General features: G+C 35.6%; 1 protein-coding gene across 8 annotated transcripts in view; it reads right to left on the bottom strand.

The window, feature by feature from the left end:
• Positions 1–22,563, bottom strand: part of POSTN (periostin) — a 34,025-nt gene extending 11,462 nt beyond the window's left edge. For 7 of the 8 annotated variants that reach the window (XM_082068958.1, XM_082068959.1, XM_082068961.1 and 4 more), the window contains exons 1-16: positions 22,384–22,563; positions 20,780–20,878; positions 14,035–14,099; positions 12,758–12,915; positions 11,947–12,111; positions 10,983–11,129; positions 9,567–9,708; positions 8,203–8,415; positions 7,903–8,037; positions 7,185–7,333; positions 6,523–6,659; positions 5,515–5,645; positions 2,573–2,703; positions 2,299–2,401; positions 1,861–1,928; positions 1,238–1,283 (exon numbers count right to left, since the gene is read on the bottom strand). In XM_082068958.1, coding sequence (XP_081925084.1) covers positions 1,238–1,283; positions 1,861–1,928; positions 2,299–2,401; positions 2,573–2,703; positions 5,515–5,645; positions 6,523–6,659; positions 7,185–7,333; positions 7,903–8,037; positions 8,203–8,415; positions 9,567–9,708; positions 10,983–11,129; positions 11,947–12,111; positions 12,758–12,915; positions 14,035–14,099; positions 20,780–20,878; positions 22,384–22,505 — 2,011 coding nt within the window. In that variant the 5' untranslated portion in view covers positions 22,506–22,563. The remainder of the gene's footprint in view (positions 1–1,237; positions 1,284–1,860; positions 1,929–2,298; positions 2,402–2,572; positions 2,704–5,514; positions 5,646–6,522; positions 6,660–7,184; positions 7,334–7,902; positions 8,038–8,202; positions 8,416–9,566; positions 9,709–10,982; positions 11,130–11,946; positions 12,112–12,757; positions 12,916–14,034; positions 14,100–20,779; positions 20,879–22,383) is intronic. The other variant, XM_082068960.1, reaches the window with a different exon arrangement.
• Between the last annotated feature and the right edge of the window lie 867 nt (positions 22,564–23,430).

Here is a 23,430-nt window from a genome sequence, read left to right as displayed (position 1 = left end):
GAGAGCGCAGATCAACATCTCCCCCTTCACTGCCTCCCTTGGGGAATTTGTGGACTATGATGAGGTCACCACTCAGCCTTTTCTTCCCCAAGCTGAAAAAAACAAGTGACCTCAGGTGCTCCTTGTCAGTCTTGCCCTTAAGGCCTTTCACCATTTTGGTCACGCTCCTCTGGGCATGCTCTGATAGTCTGATGTCCTTATAATGAGGTGTCCAAAACTGTACAAATTGCATGGGGTGGGGCCACACTACTGCAGAGTAGAGTGGGACAATCACATCCCTCGCCCAGCTGGCAGTGCTGTGCTTGATGCACCCCGGACACGGTTGCCCTCTTGGATGCAAGGTCACATGGTTGATTCATATTCAACTTGCCATCAAGACAGATTATTCAATTTTTTTGTTCCAAGAGTCTTTTAACCTCTGTATCCATTCTCAGTTTTCTTCTGAGAAATGTGGGTAGAATCCTACAGAAATGTAAAAATCTGCAAAAATTCATATTCCTTCACAAGCCAAAGCTTCAGTATTATTATTATTATTATTGTTATTGTTATTGTTATTGTTATTGTTATTGCTATTATTATATTACTATTATTATTATAGTCTAACATTTTCTTCAACAGGTTCTACTTTATATGCAGAATCTAAATCCAAACCCTGAGAAAGGCTACAAGAGAGAAAAACCAGATTCCTTTTTTACATTTAATCCCTAAAGAGAAAATACTCAGAACAACTGCCTCCTATATAAGCCTCATGTTTGCACATATGAGAAACAGGTGGAACAGGTACACTCTGTCCATCTGGAAGCATTTGTGAAAAATAAAGAATCTCCATGCAGACTTTGGTCAATGCTACATCTTGGAGATTCAGTACAGTACAGTGCTACATCTTGGAGAGAGAGGCAGTACAAATCCACTATGCACCAAGCACTGAACCTTGGCTAAAAACTGAAAAACAATCTTTTCCATATGTATCTTGCCTATCCCAAAGAGTTTGAACAGCTTACTTCAGGGTTATTTTCCTGTCACACATCTGGAAAGGGAAAAAAATACATACAGTAGCACAACAGCCAGAAACATTCTACTTTGAGTTTTTCTTTTCCTGTGCTTCATTGGCACATCTTACTTTCCCAGAAATTGCTTTCTTTTTTATTGAAAAAAATGATCTACAATTCAAGATTGGAATTGGCAATATTTAAAAAGCGATCTCAAACTCATCTGGAAGTATTTAAAATTAACTTACTGTAAAACGTCAGTGGAATCTCTTTGAAGGTACTGTCACGAACGAACTATAAAAACAGAAAAATAATTTAAGTATTCAAAAGAAAGAGCACTTGCCTTTTAGTTCCTTAGTGAGTGTGGGTAGGATTTACTGCTTCATTGATCTAAAAGTTAGGCTATGATATTTGCCTATGTCTGTGTTGAGGAGATGGAGAGAAAATTCATTGTTGAGGGAGAAAGTAATTTCAAGAGGATAGCTGAGAAAAATAATTATGCCTATTTTCTTCCACAGGCTATCGAGGCTGGTGGTTTTAAGGACACAGCAATTTAGCCACTCAATGTTTCTTTCAAAGAAGGATTGCCTCAAGGATTTAGAAGTGAATTATTTTGCTGGAGTGAAAAAGTGTACCTGAACCAGAGATGGGATTTGGGTCAGTTCACATTGGAGTTATCCAAATATAAATATTCTACAACTATTTGGTGTTGAGAAACACAAATTCCAACTATTGAGTGCAGTGTATCATTCATAGTTAGATTTTGGTAACTGGGAAACACTGAATATGTTGTCTGCAGACCAGAGAATCACTTATGAATTGCAATGTACATCCTGTCAAAGAGACAAAGAGATAATTATTTAAAGACTACCTTAATTTGAATGTACTTAATCAGCTTCTTCAGGATTGTGAGCAACTGATCATTTCCAACCGGCAGATCTGACAAAAGAAATGAACATATAAAAGAAAACATACATGTGTGTTCATTTTACATTCATTTACAGTGAAGTAATCACTCTCAAACATGCACAGAAGCATGTACTTGTACATATACATTCTACCATATTAGTGGAAAAGAATGCCTAGGGCATCTTGTCTTCCATATGCTTGACTTTAATAAAATTTCAAAGAGTTGCCATGGTTTAAAGCAAGGGTATTCTACAAAATGAGTAGCAAGGAAAAATTTCTGTTTCTTATTCCACATAGGAATTGTCTCTTTAAAGGAAATAACTGTTAAAAGTTATTGCATGTACATAACATGTAAACAGATTCACAAGAATGTGTATAAATTACGTTAACTAATACTCACCTGCTGGATACAGGAGTTTATCAATAACATGAATGACACCATTGGTTGCCATGAGATCAGGCTCTCTTGATTTCAGTTCATTAACCAGAAGAGTATCATTCACCTGGTAAAGGATGAAAAGAGAACACAAGTTATTAGGGACATTAAAAAACAAACCCCAAGCCCTAATACAATGTTCAGAGAAATCCATCCCACTCTGTAACATGGCTAGACACAGAATGTCAAATCCCTGTTACAAAGCTGTATCAGGGACACTTCTTTTTCAACACTTAACTGTTTTCAAGTAAAGTTTCCCTCCTTGGATAGTTTTAAGAATGTTTGTCACACCAGGCTCAAAGCCGCTTCCAATGAAAACTCCTTGTGTCAAGTGGTAAAGAAGAATGTTCCTGAGAGCATTTTTGTCTCCTGTTTAAAAAGAAAAGAAAAGTAGGAGTAAAAATTAAATTATAATGGATAGTTTTTTTCTCGAATTCTAAGGATTCACACAGGCTTGAGCCTGCATTAAGCATGGTATGAATGAAGATACCATGTACACATATAATTTGAATCTGTTAAAATTATGATAAAGTGAAAAAAAACCCAACCATATGACAAAAAGGGACTCAGAAAATAATCATAAAGATGCTATGAGAACTCCTATACAAAAGAACAGAAAAGCTGACAGCATTTTCCTGTTATTCGGTATTATTTTCTCTTATTTGTTTGTGCCTCTAATAATATTTTTTTGCCATTTTCCTAAAGAAGATTCACAAATCATTCTTTACACAATAATTTCAGGACTACTAAGCAGTCAGCAATATCAAATTTCACCAAGCTCTTAGATAAACTCCAGGCTTAAGACTGTTGCAATTAAAGGAACCATAGCTAACAATTAATATAATTATTCTCTTGTGGCAACATCCTTATGAGATGACTGGGAATAATTCACAACTCTTTATATACACACCTATCTTGTCCTATCCAGGGCAGGAGAAAGTTGCTGTTTCAGGCAGAAAAGGAGGAGTCATTTGGAGTGCTGGTTTTGTCTGTTCTTACAGATAACAGACACAGCTTGGAGAATCTGGGAACGGGGGAAAAAACTACTATTCTAGGGATGATTTCCATATTTCAAAGTTTGACATTGCTATTTGGAAGGAAAAATAATAGCCAACATTTTCAAGATTGTCTGAAGTAAATGGATTCTGGAGCCCAGGTTAGTGTCCTGACAAAGTTTTCCGGCACTTTGGGTCCATGCAGGTTCAAAGTCATCCGATGGCCTGTAGGAATACCCACAACATCCCCAGGAGACAGGGTACTAAGCAGACCAGTTTTAAGACACATTTGCTTTCCATTACATGGAATATTGATCATTCTATTACAAGTTTCATATTAGTGTTACGTGCTGATATTGGTTGTTATTAAGAGTTTCAGCCTTGATTAAACTGCAATGGAAATACTGTCTGATTATAATTTTTTCTGGGTGTATCTTTAAATTAACATTTTCATTTTTCTGCTTTTTGCTTTGTTCATTGACATTACTGCAATTTGTTTTACTACTGAAGGGCAATTAAATGCTCTTTTTCTTCCTACTAAAATTGGCACAGAGATTTTGTGACCATAACATCAAGTATACATACAAAGCCTGAACTTGGCCATTCAAGAGCTATTTTCACAAATTATCAGATTACTTTTGTTCTATGTCCCACTGGTTACTTGTTAAAATAATCTTTGTGTCTTTCTTGCAGATAAACATGGTGTTTCTTTATAGACCTTAAAACAAAACAAAACAAAACAAAACACACCCGAAAAAGCAAACCCCACATATTTTAAGGTTTAGTTTTCATGGAGAAAGCAACCTAGTGTCTTTAAAGAAAGACAGGACAGAATTCCAGAAAGTAATCTGACACAAAAAATGCAATGTAAAAAAAGTAATGAGGGAAAATTAAAATCTTGTCTGCCAAGAAAATAAGTAGAAACTGAGTGACAATGACAGGAAAAGACAGTAGATAAGGCCCCTTGAAAAACAGAATGGAAAATATATTTGCATTCTTATTTACAGAAATAATACAAAATGGCACTGACGTCGAGTACAATGTAAATTTGTGAACTGAAGAGAAAAATAATAGACCTGATAAGCTCAGTCTTAGTTAATAAAATAACTATATAGTCCAACAAAAACAGAACAATGACATTTGTCCAGTTACTTCAGTTCACAGCCTTGAGACAAGCTTAATTTCATTTTATAGATATCTAATGTTAGCTATTTAGGCTATTGCTAATTTACTGGTAGGGACTAGAGACACACCACACTAAGAGGTTATTTAGAACACTATCATAATTTTAAATTGCTGAAGAGATAATTAAAATTCGCAGTGCCTCATTAGTGAGCTAAAGTCTGTATAGAGCTGGGATTGCTGCTTATCAATGCTCTGAGCTGGGCTCTTCATACTCATTAAGGATACATGGGATTCAGCTTCATGTTGTTGAACTTTGATCTGAGAAGTGCTGGAATGGAAAATGTGACTGACCTTCTGGATGCAGGACTCAACGCAACCACTCCTCTGGCACTTGTGCACAGGCCAGATTCACATTAGCATCAAATAAAGCCAAAATATTTATAGTGCTGTGGCCACAGTCTACCTCTCTACTGAGAAATTCTGCAGGACAGTTTGAAGTATTCACTGTGCATTTCTTCTCTCACAGAAATAAAGCATGGCATTAAAGAAACTATTTTTAAATCTTGTGAAAAATGTATATAATTCCAGAGTTTAAAAGTGTAAGATGGAAAGAAAATACATAAAGTGGCATTTAGCAACATGTATTCAACATCTAACTTGTACAGTACAGGTGATATCAGAGATCACTAGGTATAGACAGAGAAGAGAAAGGAAAGATAGGAAGGTCAGTATTCCCAATCTTTTAATGCAATGCTCACAACTAGAAAAGAAACATGATAGAAGAAACTTTTCTGTTTAAAAAAATTCTATAGCAAGGTTGAATGACAAAAAGTTGAAGCTATTTAAATGAATGCATATTCTAATTTGGAAGGTAATTGCACCTTGAAATAATATATCAAGGACTGAAATTTAAATTCATGTTGGATGCTATTTTCTATAACCCCCAAGAATGAACTGATTTAGGGAAGTCCTATGAGCTGCTCTATGCAAAAGGTAAACTCTTTTATCAGACATCTTTAGTGTAAGAAATGCACTAGCCACTTTTTTTTTTGTTACTTACTTATTAATATATCCTTATCATCATCAGTCAAACCTTTAAAGGCATCATTAGTTGGAACAAATAGAGTCCATTGTCCAGGTCGAGACAGAACATCATCTAAATCTGCAGCTTTCACCAGACTGAGGAAAACGCTGTTTACAACAAACAGACAAAACATAAATTCATTCTGTTGAACTGTAGTAACTATACTTGCATTCAGGCATTTAGTTGCCTTTTGTTTTAAGATGGCACATCAGTTTTAACACACTCTCGTGATTTCCCAGAAATAAAGACAGCGGAGGAAGAAAAAAATTACAAAAAAATATACACAGTATTAAGAGTAGCAGACTGAGGAAAAAGAATTTGAGGAAAACAAAACAAAACAAAAACCCACAAAACAAAACAAAGCAAACAAAACAAAGCAAAAAAAACACACAAAAAAAAAAACAAAACCAAACACAAACAAACAAACAAACAAACCAAAAACCAAACCAAACCAAACCAAAACACCACTATTGGCAACCTGATCAGAGCAGAATTAATTGAATAAAAATCTCGCAGGTCAAAGAGATGGAGGATGCCAAGGGTAGTTGCTCTCTAGGAATATTGAGATACTTGCAGGCAGGGGACAGAAGTAAGTACCAGTCATGCTGCACCCATATGGAACTGTACTACTTGTTAATTAAACCTCCAGAACCCACTGCATTTATACCCTTGGATATATCATCCAATACCTTTTGTCTTCTTATTTCTCTCATTCTGCTTATTCTGGTGGCTTAGTGACTCTTATGTGCTGTAGACAACCATTCTAGCATAAAGTCTGGGAGCCCTTTCACCATACACCTGGAGGAGAATGCTTTTTCTTTTTCCTGGCCTTCTTTTTTTGAGAAGGTAATAACCCTTTCCCTATCCTCACTGCCCACCAAAACCCAACAACCCACAGCTGACAGCTTTTTCTCAGACCTGCTATGCTGTATATAGAGTTATCCTCTGTAGGAAAATCTCAGTGCTGTCAAAACTGCTACTCACCTAAACCGCTTATCATTTCTTAGCATTTCATGCAATGTTTTTTCTGCTGGATTGATGATCTGTCTGAAGATGTGAATAAAACCATTCCTTCCTTCTTTACTTCCTCTGACCATGCATGAGTTTTCAATACATACAGCCTGATAAAAAGAGAAAGTGTTGTAGCTATTCACACAATGATGTACATTTAAATGTAGATAGTAAAATGAGATGGATGCATACTTCTCAACAGGATCCTAAATTTAAAAATAATGTTCATATATATTTCAAAGTGCGTGTTCTTGCCAGGAAATCTGGTATTGCTTGAGAAAGCAAAAGTAGGAAAATCTGGAGTAAGTTAATATAGTGTAAATAATTCCAAACTCAACTTTTATTTTCTCGAGAATGTTCTTAATTAGCTCTAAAAACTAGCTTTAAAAAATTGTCATTAATGGAGTGCCAAATCTGGAATAATTTTTGTTTTCCCAGAGAGTTTTCCAGGCAAACAAAGTTCTCATTGATAAAGATCAGATTTTCACTGTTTCCTAGCTTAAAAGCTTAAAGATTTTTGCTGGATAGCTGTAATGGTAAATGTCAGAGGCTTTATTTTTCTTTGTCTTTTATTCTTTGTGATTCTTCAACTTCATAGTTGGGATACATATTGTTAGAAAGCCCCATTCACTTACTGTGCGATACACAAAGACTCTAAGCAGTTTTCCTCCAATTGTCTCCAGCTCTTGTCCATTGTATAGTTCATTGAGCCCAACTTTCACTTTTATAATGTGATTCTGCAGAATTGTTTTAAGAAGGCGTTGATCCATCCTTAAGGTGTCATCTACAAAGCCATTTAGATACGAATATATAGCGATTTATATACTTTATATCCTTTCTACATGTGCCCCATAAAACCATTCAAAATTTGCTTCTGTGCTGGTGAGTTAACATTCAAATTCTTGAGGGAACAGCAGGGTGCCTATGTGGCCACCTCTACAGATATGCAAACACCTGTTTTATTATACATTTGGGTTAGTTTCTCTCTGCTCTAATGTATTGGAAAATACCAACCTTCTTGTATAATTTTTTGAGAATAAATATATTGTGAATCTAATGTTAGTAATGCAAAGATTAAGGGAAAGGGCAATTCATTAATACCGTCCATTTCTCACAATCTGCGCATACTTTGTATCTTATTTAGTGGTACTGTTTCTGTTAACAAATGATACCAATACAAACTGTGCGGCCCCATGATTAGGCTTATTTTGACCTTCTGCATGGTATCTCTTCCCATGGTTCTCTTTCCTTGGGACTCAGAAAAAGTACAGGAGCTTATTTAGAAAACTGTCAGGGTAGCATATATTCTTGTTTATTTTGACATTCAGAGCATAATCTCTTAAGACTACTAACCTGAGAAAGCACCGTTCAGAGGTGCCAGGAGAGTGTATTGGCCTTCTGGTCTTAGGGAAGATGCCAGTCCTAACTGTGCCACCAGGTCTGTGAAAGTAGTCTGCTGGGCACCCGCAAGCTCAATAACTTGTTTGGCTGCAAATAAAGGAATAAAAAAAAAAAAAGTATTTTAACACACAATTTATCCCTTTCCCTGATTTTGATTCTCCATACTTATCCATAACAATATGTCTGAGGGAATCTAGGTAAGACTGTAGAAAATATCTTCGCTGTAAGAAGATTTTCATACACATCACTGACCAGAATCAGGAATTAGCACTTCATCAATGAGGTGGATAACGCCATTGCTTGTCACAATATCTTTGCGTTTCACCATCTTCACTCCATTCACAGTCAGACTGTCACCATCACAACCAACTTCAACTGTGTTTCCTTCCAAGGTTTCATAGACGGCTCCACCTGTGATGGCTTCAGAGCACTGGAGAGTATTTAAAATATGAAACTTCACAAGAGCTTTGGAAAAAAGAGAAGGAAGTTCATATATAAGTGTTTGGACACATATGTTCACATATAATACCATTACATCTACACTATTTTTAATAGTTTACTAGCTTATCTCTCATATTTGCTTATTTGCACTCAAAGATTATTGAAAGTTATTATATGAGAATTGGCACTGTAGGCCTCTAAACAACATCTATGGTCAAAAGTCTTTGGCATCCCTTATATTTCAAAACCAAAACTGGTTATGCTGTGATCTGCATATAACAAAGTATTATATATAGTTCAATGACTGTGGATGATATGCTCCAAATGGACCTCCAAGTACAAAACTCTATAGGCTACATGAAGTCAGCCCCAGATTTACATTTTATCATGCTTTACTAAATAAGTGAGATTCGATGTAGTCCTCTGTGGGTACCAAAAGAATTAGGCAAAAATTCCTGGAAGCAAACTGGAAAAAATAATTTAAAAAAAAACAGAACAAAACTATCATGTTTCTTCAAGATCCCATTGTTAGTTATTGTCTCACATTAAAATTAGCCCAGACCCCTCTTTTCACCATTCTACATTGGGATACTGCACAGTGACTTAATCAGACTATAATAAAATGATGGAGAATTTGCTTAGTGCAGTGGAGCTCATAAGTTTAGCCTTCAGTTGCTTAGTGGTCCATTACATCGCTGTTCACATAACAGATTGATTCAGTCATTGTTCATTTTTATTGTAGTTCTCAGAAGAATGTGTGCTGACTGTCAGTGTGTCAGAATACATAATGTAAATTCAGTTCAACTTGCAGGGCAGCACTTGCTTTTTACAAGAACATGTCTTTTTTGTATGAAAAAGCTGTTCATGAAAAAGCTATGAGAGAGTCCTATAGATAGCCCTGCATTTCTAGAGTCAGGAATCTCTACGAAAACTATGTAGCTGAACTATTAGAAGCATCAATATGCCTATATTTTCACAGTTTAATTTACACTGTTTTGGAAACAAAGTTTTCAGTGAACTGGAATCCTTAGGTAACTGGAAAAATGACAGACAGAAGAAATAACCCCTATGTGTATAAAAGTACAGGCGCTTGATTTCAGAGCCACAAGAATAATTTAGTTTCTTCCTTCTGACCTACTCACTTGTATTTCTCACTTCAAAGAAAGGTTACATACCCTCAGAAGCCACCTTGTCACCCATGATTCTTTCTAAGACTCCCCTTGGAAGTCTCTCAAAAGCTTCATTAGTAGGAGCAAAGAGTGTGTAATGACCAGGCTTCCCAAGAATATCCAAGACATCTGATGTGATAGCAGCAGCCTAGAAAATAAATTGAGTTTTTAATGCTTGTTATTTAAAATATTACCAAAATGTATTATCTGTCTAGTTTCACCTAGTGCCCACAGGTACTTTAATGATAGACTGAAATCAGTGTTGCAATGTGATGCATCTGAAATAAAAACAAGCATGACAATAGCATGTATCCTGGAAACCAGTAAGTTTTTTTCAAGCAGGGTTATGGAAGCATGCAAATTAATATAAGAGGAATAGGTAAGACCTCATCTAGGATTAGCTGAAAATGTCTGCTTAGAATCTACAAAAGTTAAACCCAAGTAGAAGAGATATAAAAAGGAATGCACAGGAAAAAAATAAAATACAGAAAGCTTAATTTTCACCAGGAGACTAGAAAGATTTGGCTTTTATATTCATTTTTTTAAAGGGATAAAAGCATGTGGCTGCTTCTAAGCATCATGGACTAGATTTGGGGAATTCTGAGGGTCTTTGCCACCTTTATGCCTCTGCATTTAAAATATTTTTTTGTATTTATTGAGGAGGTGGAGGAGGGAAAAGGACAATAGCTATTTGCAAAACCATGGCATATTTTTTTAAACACGTGCAGCATGAAAAGCCATCACATTAAGCAGACACATCTTCTAAAAGGAAGGGAAATTAAAAACTTGGAGACAGAAGAACCTGCTTCCTTTCTGCAAGAAAAGTCTTTTCTACATGTCTCTACTGGTGTTCTGACACTTCCTATGAGTCAAGTTCTGGAATTTATTTGGGGGTTTTACAATTTTCTATTGTCCATTTTGAAATTATTTATCTAGCATGAGACACTGTAACTTAAATCATAGAATCTTACAATAGTTTGGGTCGAAAGGGATCTCTAAAGGTCATTTAGTTCAACACCATCTGCAGTGAACAGGTACCTCTTCAGCTAGATCGGGTTATGTAGAGCCCTGTCCAACCTGACCCTGAATATTTCCAGTAATGGGGTATCTACTATTTACGCTCACACGTTTAATTACCTCCGTGCTTGAAAAGAAGACACATTTTTTTAATGTACAGGGACACATTCTGTCTTATTGATGTGGTCCTATAGGATCCACAAAACAGCAGAAGCGGATTCTTTCTGTAAAATATATTTTGTCTTTTTATATAGCTAGGTTGCAACATCAGCTGGAGTTCTTATTTTACTTTATTTCTGTCTCTTACTGAACTAACCTTTCTTAGTTCCAAGTATCATACACAAATAGAAAAGAAAGAAGAAACAATTTGTTTGTTTGTTTGCTGTTTTGGTTTTGTTCACTTACTCTAAAAGATGAAAGATCATCCTCGACTTCAATGAAATCTTGAATGGTATTTCCAACAGCTGTCAGGACACGGTCAATGACATGAACAACACCATTGGTAGCAATCTGGTTGCCATGGATGATCCTGGCGCAGTTAACAGTAACAACCTATATTTGAAGAATCAAGCAGTATAAGATTAAGCATTAATTTGATCAAACACTTGAAATCTGAGTCTTACAGACTGGAAATCTATGTACTGTGTATCATCTATTTACTGTAGTTCTTTCACTTTTTATTTTAAGTAAAACCTTGTAAGATTTGAAAGTCTGACTAAACTTCTGGAAAGCTATCAGCAGTTTCAGTTTTATTTGTTACTGCAATTATTCAGATTTGTTTTCCATATCTGGTTACTATGGTGATTGAATTTTTGTTACTGATGTAAATTGTAGTTCAACATAAACATTTCCATTCATTTAAGACAACAAAGATGAGAAACTTGACTGGGAGATTCCTAGCATTTATAAAAGTTATTTTTTTCAAGCCAAATAATGGATGTGTGTCCCCCAAAATCTTAAATGCTTTAACCATGCACAGCAATTTTTTAAAAAAATCTAATAATTTAATATTATTTAGTAAACACATGAAAATTAGCAGTAAATTTTGTTCTCAGATTTATTATGATCATTTATTTTGGCCACAAAAGTCTTTGACTTTTAGAAGGAAAGTTCATTCTTGTTTGAACTTTGATTTCTGAATAGCAACCAGTGTATGTTTGTTAATTCTTTCTTAGTGATTAGTCTACACAACAGGTGAAATTGCTTCAAAGATAAAATTTATTTACTTTTGTCAGTGGCAACTGGCTTGCTAGATGTTCAACTTCCTATAGCCTATTTTCTTAGCTATAGAAGGAAATAAAGGAAAGAGGAATGGCTATAACTGAATAATTATATTAGGGGGAAAAAAAAAAAAAAAGAATAGACTTACCCCATTAGGATAATGGTTAATAAGCAATTTCTGGTTATTGTACATGGACACCAGAGTCATGCCATTCTTGAGATCTTTTGTCAACATGCGCTTGTTTACCATGTGGTGGTGGAGGGCATTATATAGTTCAATATTTACATTGTCAACCAAATTCCTACGAATTTCCTGAAAAAGAAAGGAATTTAATTAATTAGAAACTTCAAAACATTCTTCCTATCAGAAAGATGTACATATTGCTTTACCTTAATACATGCTTTCAATAAATTCAACAATGGATGTTTCCTGTTAGGAGACAAGACTTCGATAACTTTGATATCTATCTGGCTCTGCTTAAATGGTGTTTTAGTCTGATTCATTAACAAGTGGAAGACAACAAGTCTCATCATAGACAATCACTGGAGGGGCTTTGATTCAATATTTATTTAACATTACTGAAGGAAGGACACCTAAATCACTGACAAAGTACAATTATAATCTACATCATGCAATTGCTGGAATTCCTCTCAGTTTCCCCCAAACTATGCTAATAGCATTAAGAGTATTAATATTTGTCATGCAAGTGCTTAAAAAAGAAACACAGTTGCTTGTTACTTCTGAAAATGCATTCAGACTCTCCAGCTTCAGCCATGCATGTTAAACATGCAAACCCTTTTGTTGTAACTTGTGTAATGGTAATATTCTTTTATGTGTAAAATATCAATCTTGCTTCTAGTCTACCTTATCATAGATGATTTAGCTGTTGCAGCTAAAACAACATTAGCTGAAGGAGAAACTCCCTTTAACACATGCGTGCATGCACACACACACTTACTGAATTTAATTGCTCCCAGGCTTCATTGCTTGGTGCAAAGAAAGTGAATGATCCTCGTCCCTCAATCTCTTCTCTCAGCCTTGATACATCAGAATACTGCTGCGTGGAGGTAGCTCCCACAATACCAAGTGTACCATATACATGATCAATAGGAGCAACTAAAATAAACATGAGATAAGAATACTATAAACTTTTCAGTCATCCAGTTTCTCACAATCTACTTTGTTTATTTTTGTTGGACAATACTGTTGCTCTTCTGAAATTGATTAAGTCAATATTAAAACAATGTGCTTCTATTAAAATTCCATTGTCAACACACTCAAAAATCGTCCAAAACACATCTGCTTGTTGTTTATTTTTTGCTTTGCTTTACGAAAAATTAGATCAAACAAAACTTAGTATTGTAATGCTTTCTTTAGAAGAGTTGTCTTGTTTTGTGCCAGCTCAACCTGAAATTGGAGGCTATCTATTGAGAGCAGGAGAAAATTCCATCTACAATCACAAAAATATCAATGGAGTGGGTCTCATTTGGTCATAGTGGACAAGAATTCTTCTTGTGAGGCATCTTGCTCTTCTTCCAGTGTGTGGTTTGTGCATATACTGATTCATTCAGAGAGTAAGAATGGCCATAGTCTCACAGTTACAATCATTTTGCATGAGAACAGGATTCATCTCTCCTAATTATAGGCATTGAATGTAAAAGTATTAGTTCAGATATTGGGATGTAAAGTTATGAAATATGTTCCTTCTCAAATTACTCTTCCTTGCTGCAATTAATTTTATTTACGCAAAACAGAATATCACAAATAGGAGAAATCAAGAAATCCTGTCTTCATTTTCAGTCCTTCTCATTAATAGTTTATTTAAAGCCTATAACACTCTTTTATTAAATAAGATTCAAGTCTTCTCAGGAAAAAGAATAAACAGAATTTCAATATGCCATACCTCATATCCTGGGTTTCTGATCTCACTGGTATGCTATACGTTATTCTGGGGTGTGATGGGAATAAGAATAAAAGTTATTTGGCAGCTTTGGGAACTGAATACACTATTATTTGTCTACAACCCAGTAAATGGAAGGAGCTCTGAAATTCAGCTCCAAGATTAAAGTTAGTGCTGGCTGACTTTTGACTGTGTTGGCTGTATGCAAATGAAGCTATGTGTCTCAGGCAGTAATTCTGAAAAAGAGGCAGTCACTTCTCAAGATGACCACCTGTGAGAGTCTCCTGTGTTGTAATGCTTTCCATACACTCATTCATATGAAAATAAGCTTGTACCTGCAGGACATCCTCTCGTACCATCCATCTTCATATAGCCAGGACAGCACTCATATAAGACGGTTCTATGGGAGACAGACAAAATAACAATCAAATAATATACAGGAAAACAGTACATTAATTTTAGCTGAGCCTAATTTTATGGTTTTATTATTAAGTTTTAATTCATTTCTTCATTCTAAGTTGCTAAGTACATGCTTTCCAGATATCTTAACCCATTTTTCATCCTTCAATCTTTTCTGTATAGATAATAAACTGGTTGAATTTTACTGAATTTTGAATTTTCAGAATAACTGCCATCATTAAGTCTAAGTGATCAGAAGAAACATAGGAGGGAAGGTGGAACTCATGTGAAGTTATTAAAATATGATGTGACTACAATTACAGCTGAAGAAAATCAGTTTAACTGGTCTACTTTGAAAAAATTAGATGGGATAGAAGAAGGGGAAAAATAAAGTAAGTGAGGACATTGAAAAGAACTGATGGCAGCAGGCTTGTAAAGGAAAAAAAAAAAAAACTAAACAGAAACTAAAATGACAAAACTACATGAGGTCACTTTCATACTGGATAGAGGAACTAAGCAAATATTTAGGTGAAGGTCCTGTCTAATGTATGGTGATAGAAAGTGGGATTGCAGAGCCTCAGTTTTTCAAGGAAGACTGAAGAAGCTTCGGGAATGTGTGAGAGAACTATTTAAAAACTGACATAAAGCAGGCTATAGAAAAGGAAGTCACTAAAGACTAGATGGGTAGGCACAAGGGAAAGTTCGTTGATAAATGTACTGAGAATGAAAACCAGACTGCAACAAATCAAAAATAGAGTTCAAAGAGTATGTCAGCAGAGCATGCATAGAATTTAGCAATACCGGGGACTAGGAACTATTATATAATGATGTCAACAAAATATTCTCATTCTCGAATATGTATAAGCTATACATAACAGCAAACCAGGGCTAACTGATAATTTAGCATTGATGGTAGTATAAAATATAATGTCTTCTTAATTAATATAATAGAAATAAAGGCTCTACCACACATCTGCTTGACAAATTCTCCTCTCTTACACAGAAGAGTAAATTCACTAAAGTTATCTCTGACTTGATTTTGGTTCCTTAGGAGAGGGAAAACCAACAAATTCTACAATGTTACCAAAGTCTAAAACATTAAGACATTAGACTTCAGATATTACTTTTCAAATTATTGTACACTGGGACTGACAAGGAAAAACTGCCATCACTGTTTTACATAATATTTTTACAGGTATGGCTGATGTTGGTAGTGATAGAGTTGTGAACACTAAAACCTTGAAGATTGTTGCTGAGTCTTTACCACTACATTTCAGATCTTAATTGGTAGACTCTTTGATGGCAGCTGAGTACACTTCTCTCATTTTCCATAAACTAAAGCTGGCAAAGCATTAACCACAAAAATTTAAAATGAACTGCTTATTCAAATGAAAAGTTGGACTTAAGACCTTCAATACCCAAACTACCAGAAGAGATTAAAAAATGAAAGTAGACAGGAAAAGCAATAGCATTACAAAGTATGATTTTTAGATATTTAGATTATAATTCCATAATTGACAGAAATCTGATAGAGATGCTGACGAATAAAGTTTTTAAAAAACACATAGTCTTTCATTTTTCTGTGCTATGAAAATATTTTGTCTCCACGCCCTCACATACATATATACATGGCACATTCACCTTCCTGCCATGTTCATCTCTCCAACTGAGAAGCCATATATTGAAAGTATTTCTTTTTAATACATCTCTTTCTTTAAAACAATTAACTGAATGACTATTTCTTGGGAATGCAAGAAGAGCATACACTTTATGCTACAGGTTTTTCAAATAACAAGAAAATTAATATTATACTCTTCCTCCATGATCCTACCAGAAGCTAATTAAAATAAAAAAAAATCTGTTTAAAGAAAACTGTATAGCAGAATATGATTCTGAATGTTCTACCAGCTGTGTGAACTGCTTTGTCATGAGAAAATATTTTTTCCTTCCATGGAATAAAAAATATCTCCCCCTCACACCATGAGCAACTATGAAAGATTGCAGTTTTAATCAGCTTCTGGACAAAGGAAAGAGAAAGCTGAGTTGTAAGAATAGAATAAGACATGGCAAGTTTAGTCTTCTTACCATACCCAACAATGACACAATTAATGAAAGGCAGAAAATTGGCTGAAGACCATAGTTAAGAAAGAAAAAGCCTCTTAGCCAAGCATTACAAGATCAGTGCCTTTTTTTTACCATGAAACTTGTTATGTACAGCCCTGGCTTTTTTCCAATCATCAAGGTTTACTCTAAGTTCTTTCTTACTATATTCACACTCCCTTACAGTTGACTGCAGTTAGAGGGTCCATGTATCAGCTGTGTTCAGAATGTTGTGAGAAAGATGGGAGAAATGTGGTCTATACGGAGGACCCCATAATAAGGTTAGAATCAGATATAAATCAGTTCAAGATACAGCTCCTCAGCACCACACACGTATTGACACAGTGCACGAGGGAAGTACCATCTGACGCCATATGTCATCTTCATCTGTACCTCCCTACTAGTTCAATATAAGGTGGTGCCCAAGTGAAGAAAGCAGTTATTCAGATAACAAGTAATGCTGCATTGTTGAGTTTTTGGTGTTTTGGTTTGGTCTTGGGGCATTTTTTTTGTTTGGTTGTCTGTTATTTTTTTTTTGTTAGCAAAAAGTTGTTCTGACCTCATCTAAAAGAGTATATTCGAAAGGAAAAAGGGGCAGAGCTACACTACCTTATGTCCTTGTTATTCTTGGCTAACAGATCTGGATTTTAGTTTATTCAAATCAGCTCTGTGACTCATCTGTTTCTACTCCTTCCTGGCATAGAAACATTAGAAAGACTTCTGGTCCAATGCCCTTTGATTTTAGTAAAACTTTAAGTTGCCATACATACAAGTTAAGGAGGACTTTTTAACATGGAGATATTAACATGAGAAGAGTCATTGTCCATTGTATAAGTATTCTTTTTAAAGTAAACGCTTTAGTCATGTCTGCATTTCTGTTCTGAGCGCATAGAGTATAAAACTCCCATTAACTGCTAAGACTAAGTTATAACAGATGCTCTATTACAGCCACAAAAAAAAAAAAAAACCCACAGTAGTTCTATGACTTAATTTATTCTCATGCATAGTTTTCCTTTCTAGCCTTGCTCTGTGAGTGCTTAAAAGGAGTGTTAAAAGGGGAGGGAGAAGGTAGGTAACAGTTTTGTGTAGAGTCTCATGCCCAAATCCATCCAGCCCCACAGCTCAAGGGCTTCAGGCTCTGCAAAATGTTTTACAGTTTACACTCCTCTAAATTCAAGTCAGTGAAAAGAACAAAGGCACCACCTGACTTCAGTTCAATGAGTCCAAACTGCCTGTTGCTTCAAACTGTTTTTCCTGACACATGAACATATCTATCACTGTTTAATTCATTTTACTTCTGGAGCTCAGCAAAGTAATGAATTCCCTGTCAGATTTGTGCTGAGGTCAGATTTTCTGTAATGGGAAGACATGATATGTATCTAGGAACAAAACCACAGGAGTAGGTTGTTTTCCAAAACTGGCTTTGAGAATATCCAAGTTTCAGCCTAAGTCGTTTTCAGGAAATAGCCTTCTTCCCAATCTGTTTGTAGTGGAATAAAATGTAGTGCCAAAGAAGCCAGTGGTATGGCAGACTTTCCTCAAAAGGTGAAGCATTTTGGATGACTTGCAGCATGTCCACTAAAGGAAAAGGGAAGTCAGTATTACAATGCCACCTGGAGGAGAAGGCAAGATTCTGATAAAAAATATGAACCTACAGGTCTGAAAAAACTGAAGGTAAAGGCAGGGCAAATGACCACACACAGTTTAGTTTGACTGGAAATTTGTTATTATCACCATCATCAAATGGATACAAATCTGCAATTTGTATGAAAAATGGGTTTTAACCTGTCTGGATTTGCTTATAAAAACAAGGCCAAAATCAAAATAGGAGAGATTGGTTAGGATTTCAGACAGTCAATTATGTTCCAAAGAAACTTCTGGGGATTTAGAATAATCAAATTGCCTGTTTGGGTAAGATGGTCATTATGATCTGTACTACAATCACTGTAACTTACTGTTGTTAATTTCTTCCACCTTCTTAAGGAAGTAAGTAATTATTAATCAATACAGTTTACAATGGCAGAAAGCTTAGGGTGACAGGCTGGCCCATGAAAATCCAGCCTTTTCCTCAGCGCTGATGAGGCCATATCATTCTTCACGTCTAGACAGACCTTAGAGTTGAGACTTCAAAGCCATGGCAGTGCTTGAAAGGCAAGACCGTGTGTTGGAATCAGTATCTCATGGTATCACAAGTATAACTTGCTCCATTAATTTATAGTACACTGGCAAAGCACTGAAAACATTTTCTCAGAATGAAAATGAAAAAAACTTCCTCCTCCTACATCTTCCTTCAGTTTTTTCCCTAAGGCCCTTGCCTGACTACTGAATACATGTCTGGTTTTAACAGTGCAAAAATCATTACTGGAGGCATTTTTTTCTCACATAAATAATCATTTGGGAGTCTTAATCAGTTTTACACTTAGGAAACATTTCTTTACCAACAGGGTGCTCTAGCACTGGAACAAGATTCCTAGAGAGTTGGTCGATGTCCCAACTCTGTCAGTGTTTAAGAGGCATTTAGACAATGCCCTTAATGCTTTAACTTTTTGGTCAGCCCTGAGTTGGTCAGGCAGTAGGACTAGGTGATCATTGTAGGTCCCTTTCAAATGAAATAGTCTAGTCTATTCTATTCTAAATTAGTAAGTATATGGATCATGTTCAAGAAGAACTACGAATATAACTGTTTGTCAGCCAGGACAGCTGAACCAGCCAAAAAAAAAAATTGAAACAAAATGTCAAGCTGGCTTTGAAGAAAAATAAAAAGAATATATAGGAAAAGGATACTTTTTTAATTATAAAAGTGTCATTATGTAGATGCACTAAAGAATGATGTAGTCATATTAGCACTGCTAGTGATGTATGTACACTCTGCATCATTTTTTTTTGTCCCTCCCATTTCCCAGCACAAACTCAGATTGTGTATGCATATAATTTTGTCAACACAGAATTCTATCTGAAAAGAACAATTCAATGGATTCCATACATATTTACAAAGGCTTATAGTTTCAGTTTTCACTTACATGTAATCAGTGTGAGCAACGTATAATTGTTTAAAGTTAAATATATCTATTTTTTTTCCAGAATCTTTCATTATTTCTATATTTAGAAGCATTTTTTTGAAGTTAAAGAATGGACTGGAAAAATGTGTATCCTATTTATTCAATACTTTGACAATCAGGAGAATACAAATATGACACTAATTAAATGCAAATTATCAGTCACTTCTTGTTTAAGGCCTCCTTTCTGGTTTATTTAGTGAATTACTGTTGCTCATAAAACATTTTCAAGACACTTTAAGAACTTGTTTATAAAGAGAGTCATCTTCAACTGGTTTATGTGGCTAACATTATGAATATTTTTCTTCCATGTTAACCTCTGTTAATGAAGCCTTTGGCACAGAAACAAAAAAATCTGTATTCCAAGTTACATTAAGATCTCAAGCAGTGGTTGAGTTTGATTAGGAAACTTTTAAATACAAATCTTACTTTCAATGGACTTAAGTCCCTCATCTATATAATTTGCACCTTATACGAATATAACATAATATTTTTATGTCTTAGGGCACACAATCTCTCAGTGACTATCCAAATTGTGTATTTGAAATATTACTTAGGCATGTGGAAGAGTTTTATGGGCTTTCACTAGGTTGCTTCTAATAGTGTATGACAGAGTTCAAATTGAAGCCCAGACTCCCTGTTCACTCAAGCCTTTCTGAAAATGTCACCTGAGACCTATTTGGACTCTGTAAGACAATAATGGGGAAATAAAAACAATTATTTCCTGTGACAACTGCTGAGAAATTTATCCAAGTAGTTGCACAATAGCATGAGAAAATGTAGTACATTAGAAAAACATTATTTTATTCGGTAAACAATGTCAGCCTGTTAAATTATGAATTCTAAGCGAGAGAAGTGGGGCAGACCAAGTTCAGGGCTCAGGGCTTTGTATGTGTTCACACTCTGATGCTACTCTATGCCTGACAAAGCAGTAGTGACTCTTGACACTACTGACTTTTTGTCACAGAGATGGCAATGACTTGTGTTCTGAGAAGAACTGACAATTGAAACATACTCACAGGTTCCAAAAGAGTGACAAACTCATCCAGACTTAATCTGTATCTACAACCATAATTTGAGTTTTTATTTTTCCTTTGTGGAGAGGTGTGGTCTGAGCACACAGCTCTGCTGGATAGTGCTGAGTTCTTTTCACAACTGGCTTCTTAGGTCCCTCTGTGGTTTTGGGTAGATCACTTAACCTCGTATCTCTTTGTGTTTAAAATAGAGCTGTGAATACGTAACTCAGAGATGTATTGCTGAAACTAATACTTTCAAGACTCTTGAACTTAAAAAAATGACTGTATATTATGCTGTCATTTTCAGACGTTCCACTCCTTTTGTAATTATTATTGGCAACACTTACTGGATCAGTTATCCAGGTGGTTTTAGAAGCAGCTAAATAGAAGCTGTAACCCTTCCTGTCTCTGCATTTGAAACAGTTAGTTTGCCTCTGAGAAAATGAGAGTTTTCTAATAGAACATCATATCTCAATGAATGGGGAATAGTTTTGAAACAGGACACTTACGCTTTCTTTCCACAGATGGCTCCCTGGTACCAGTTTCTGCAGGTACTGAAGTATTTCTTTTTTGTTCCCATAACTTGCTGAAGGGCACAAACATTTGGTCTATGGGTGAGAATGAGAAACATTTTTTAAATAAGTTTCCATACATATTTGGAAGTTTTACATAAAATAGCAGCAAATACAGTTTCTGTTGAGGAAGAGTAAGAAATGAACATCTGGCCTCAGTTACCAGGGCAGGTGTGTTTTCAAGCAACCGCAGTGCAAGCTCCTGGGACTGCCCAGCTGGGCTCCTTGGCAAGCCCACCCTCCCAGGGAGACAGGAGATTTGCCTCTGTTCTGTTTTGACCCCCTGTCTCTTATGGGCAGTGATCACCCACTGTGCCTAGTCAAGTCTCCATATGCCTTTCATTTCTCCTTTCCTCCTGTGAAATGAATTAATTCCAAGCCACCAGGGACCGAGATGTGAATACCATCAGGCTCTTTTCATTAAAGTTTTTGTCTTGTACACATCTGTGCAGCTGAAGGTCATGGGGAGATGGGAAAGAAAATTGCCTTGTTCTTTATGTGGAAGGAAGCCCTGTCTTCTGTAAATCAATCAGCTATTTTGATTACCAGCCATTGGAGTACCACAGGCACCTAAGTAAACATTCTGGGAATTACTGGGGACCAAAGGGTAAATTGGCATGTAAATAAAAGGAGTCACAGATTTCAAAGGAGGAATACTATTTCCTTAGCATGGTAGTGTAGAGAAGAGGAATTTCTCAAGGGTAAATTCCATGGAGCAAAAGCATTTTGTCTCTAATTCTTCTACAATTAAAAGAATTCATCAGTTCAAAAGTTAGAATGTGTATTTCATTACAGAGGGAAGCCAGTGAACTTTTTTCTGTTAAAAAGCTCAGGGAATGTGTGTGTGTGTGTGCAGTAGTCAGAGGGAATTCAACAAAAGAAGACTGGAGGGTAAACAATTCTTATTCACAGAATGTTTTTTACTTAAGAAGACTGAATTAAAATATGTTGAGACACGTGTGTCTCCCTGACACCAGCTGTTCAAATTATTTCCATGTCTCCGAGCAGCCTGGCTTGTAAGCATTGTCTTTTGGGTACCCTGCCGAGCAGCATGCCGCAATGCTCTAGTGGGAACAGAAGTTTTATGATGAGTTCCTAGTATATATTACCACGTCAGAAAGCATTTAAATAGAGTTCATGTTATTCATTAGGGTGGAATAAAGAGAGTAAATGCCTTCAAATAAGTGTCAAATTTATTCAAAGATTTCAAAATATATATTAAACATATCTGATGTCCCATCACATTAATTATGATCCATAATTATCTTCAGTGATTCTAAAACACATGTAGTTTTTTCTTTAAGAAGTCATTATTTAGGTCTATCCACATTTTATGAAGTTTGACAGTATTCTGTCTCCTTTTGAAACTCCTCAGAAAGCTTTTTATTTAGGAAAAAATCCTGTAAAATTAATTGAGAAAAGTTCTACTTGAATAATATTAAGAATTCATAGTGAAAAATCACATTTAATATAATTCAAGAAGAAAGGGGAGAATAAAGATTAATAAACACCCTTTTAAAATAGAAATAAAGCCCACTTACCCTTGGTCGCGTGCCCTTATTCGACTATGAGTTAAAATCTTGTCATAGTGAGCAGAAGAAGCTGCTTGTTCAAAAGCAGACAGAAACAAAGTGGAAAAGGTGAATAATAAAAAGATCTTCATCTTTAGTCCTCTGTTGCTTCTGGCAAGTCTAGAAGAGAGAACTGGCAGAGGGTCTGGAGAGCTGACAACTTATATACATGCTGGAAGGGGGCGGGAGGGAACCAAAGGATCAACCTGAAACTTGGTACCACCCTCCTTAGAACAGCAGCTTTCCCTGCCAGCTTCAGGACCTAAATTAGTACCATACATTAACCATACAAACCATTGTTTATAAACCCCGATTGACTAATTTCTTCCTCATTACAGAAGGCTTAGCATTTTATTCTGCTGACACAACAGCAGAGAAAGTTTGAGAAGTTTAAACTTTGACTAATGATTTGGTATTTATAGCACTTCAGCATCCAGAGATCGTGATCATTGTGTGTGGTTTTCTTCAATCCCAGAGGAAGAAGTTTTCTGTTCTCATCAGAATTACTTTTCTTTCTTTTCCATGCCTTCACTGTTATCAGCTATCAGCTGTTTAAATAGTGAAGTTGACGAAAGTTCCAAACAACACTGTTGTCAATAACCTGGAATACCATTTTTCTCTTAAGAAAAAATAGCTGCATTAACACACTGATTATGAAGTAGTTACACAATCAAATGCAGCATTAGGTTAAATATTCATTTTAATTCTAATAATAGATATTGCTATTACATAATGCTTTTATTCAGAGCTTTATGTAATCATACAAAGATCACTGAGTATCTGAAAGCTTGAATATATACCTTTTTATACTTATCACTCAGTCCTTGGAAGCCTCTTGTGAAGTTAATGGAAAATGTAATTCTGAGCTGTAAATGCAGAAACTGAGGCAGAAGGGATAAGCGACAGGCTCAGACCTCCAGTGAAGTGACAGTTTTAAGGCTCCAGGGACAGTTACTGTTTGCACTGCAATCCAGGAGTTTGTAATTTTCATGTCAAGAAAAAAATTATGCCATTTAT

The sequence above is a fragment of the Streptopelia decaocto genome (genome assembly GCF_964273445.1).
Source record: "Streptopelia decaocto genome assembly, chromosome: 1".
Classification (NCBI taxonomy): domain Eukaryota; kingdom Metazoa; phylum Chordata; class Aves; order Columbiformes; family Columbidae; genus Streptopelia; species Streptopelia decaocto.
The sequence above is the reverse complement of the archived record's forward strand: the minus strand, read 5'-3'. Positions and strand labels throughout refer to the sequence as shown.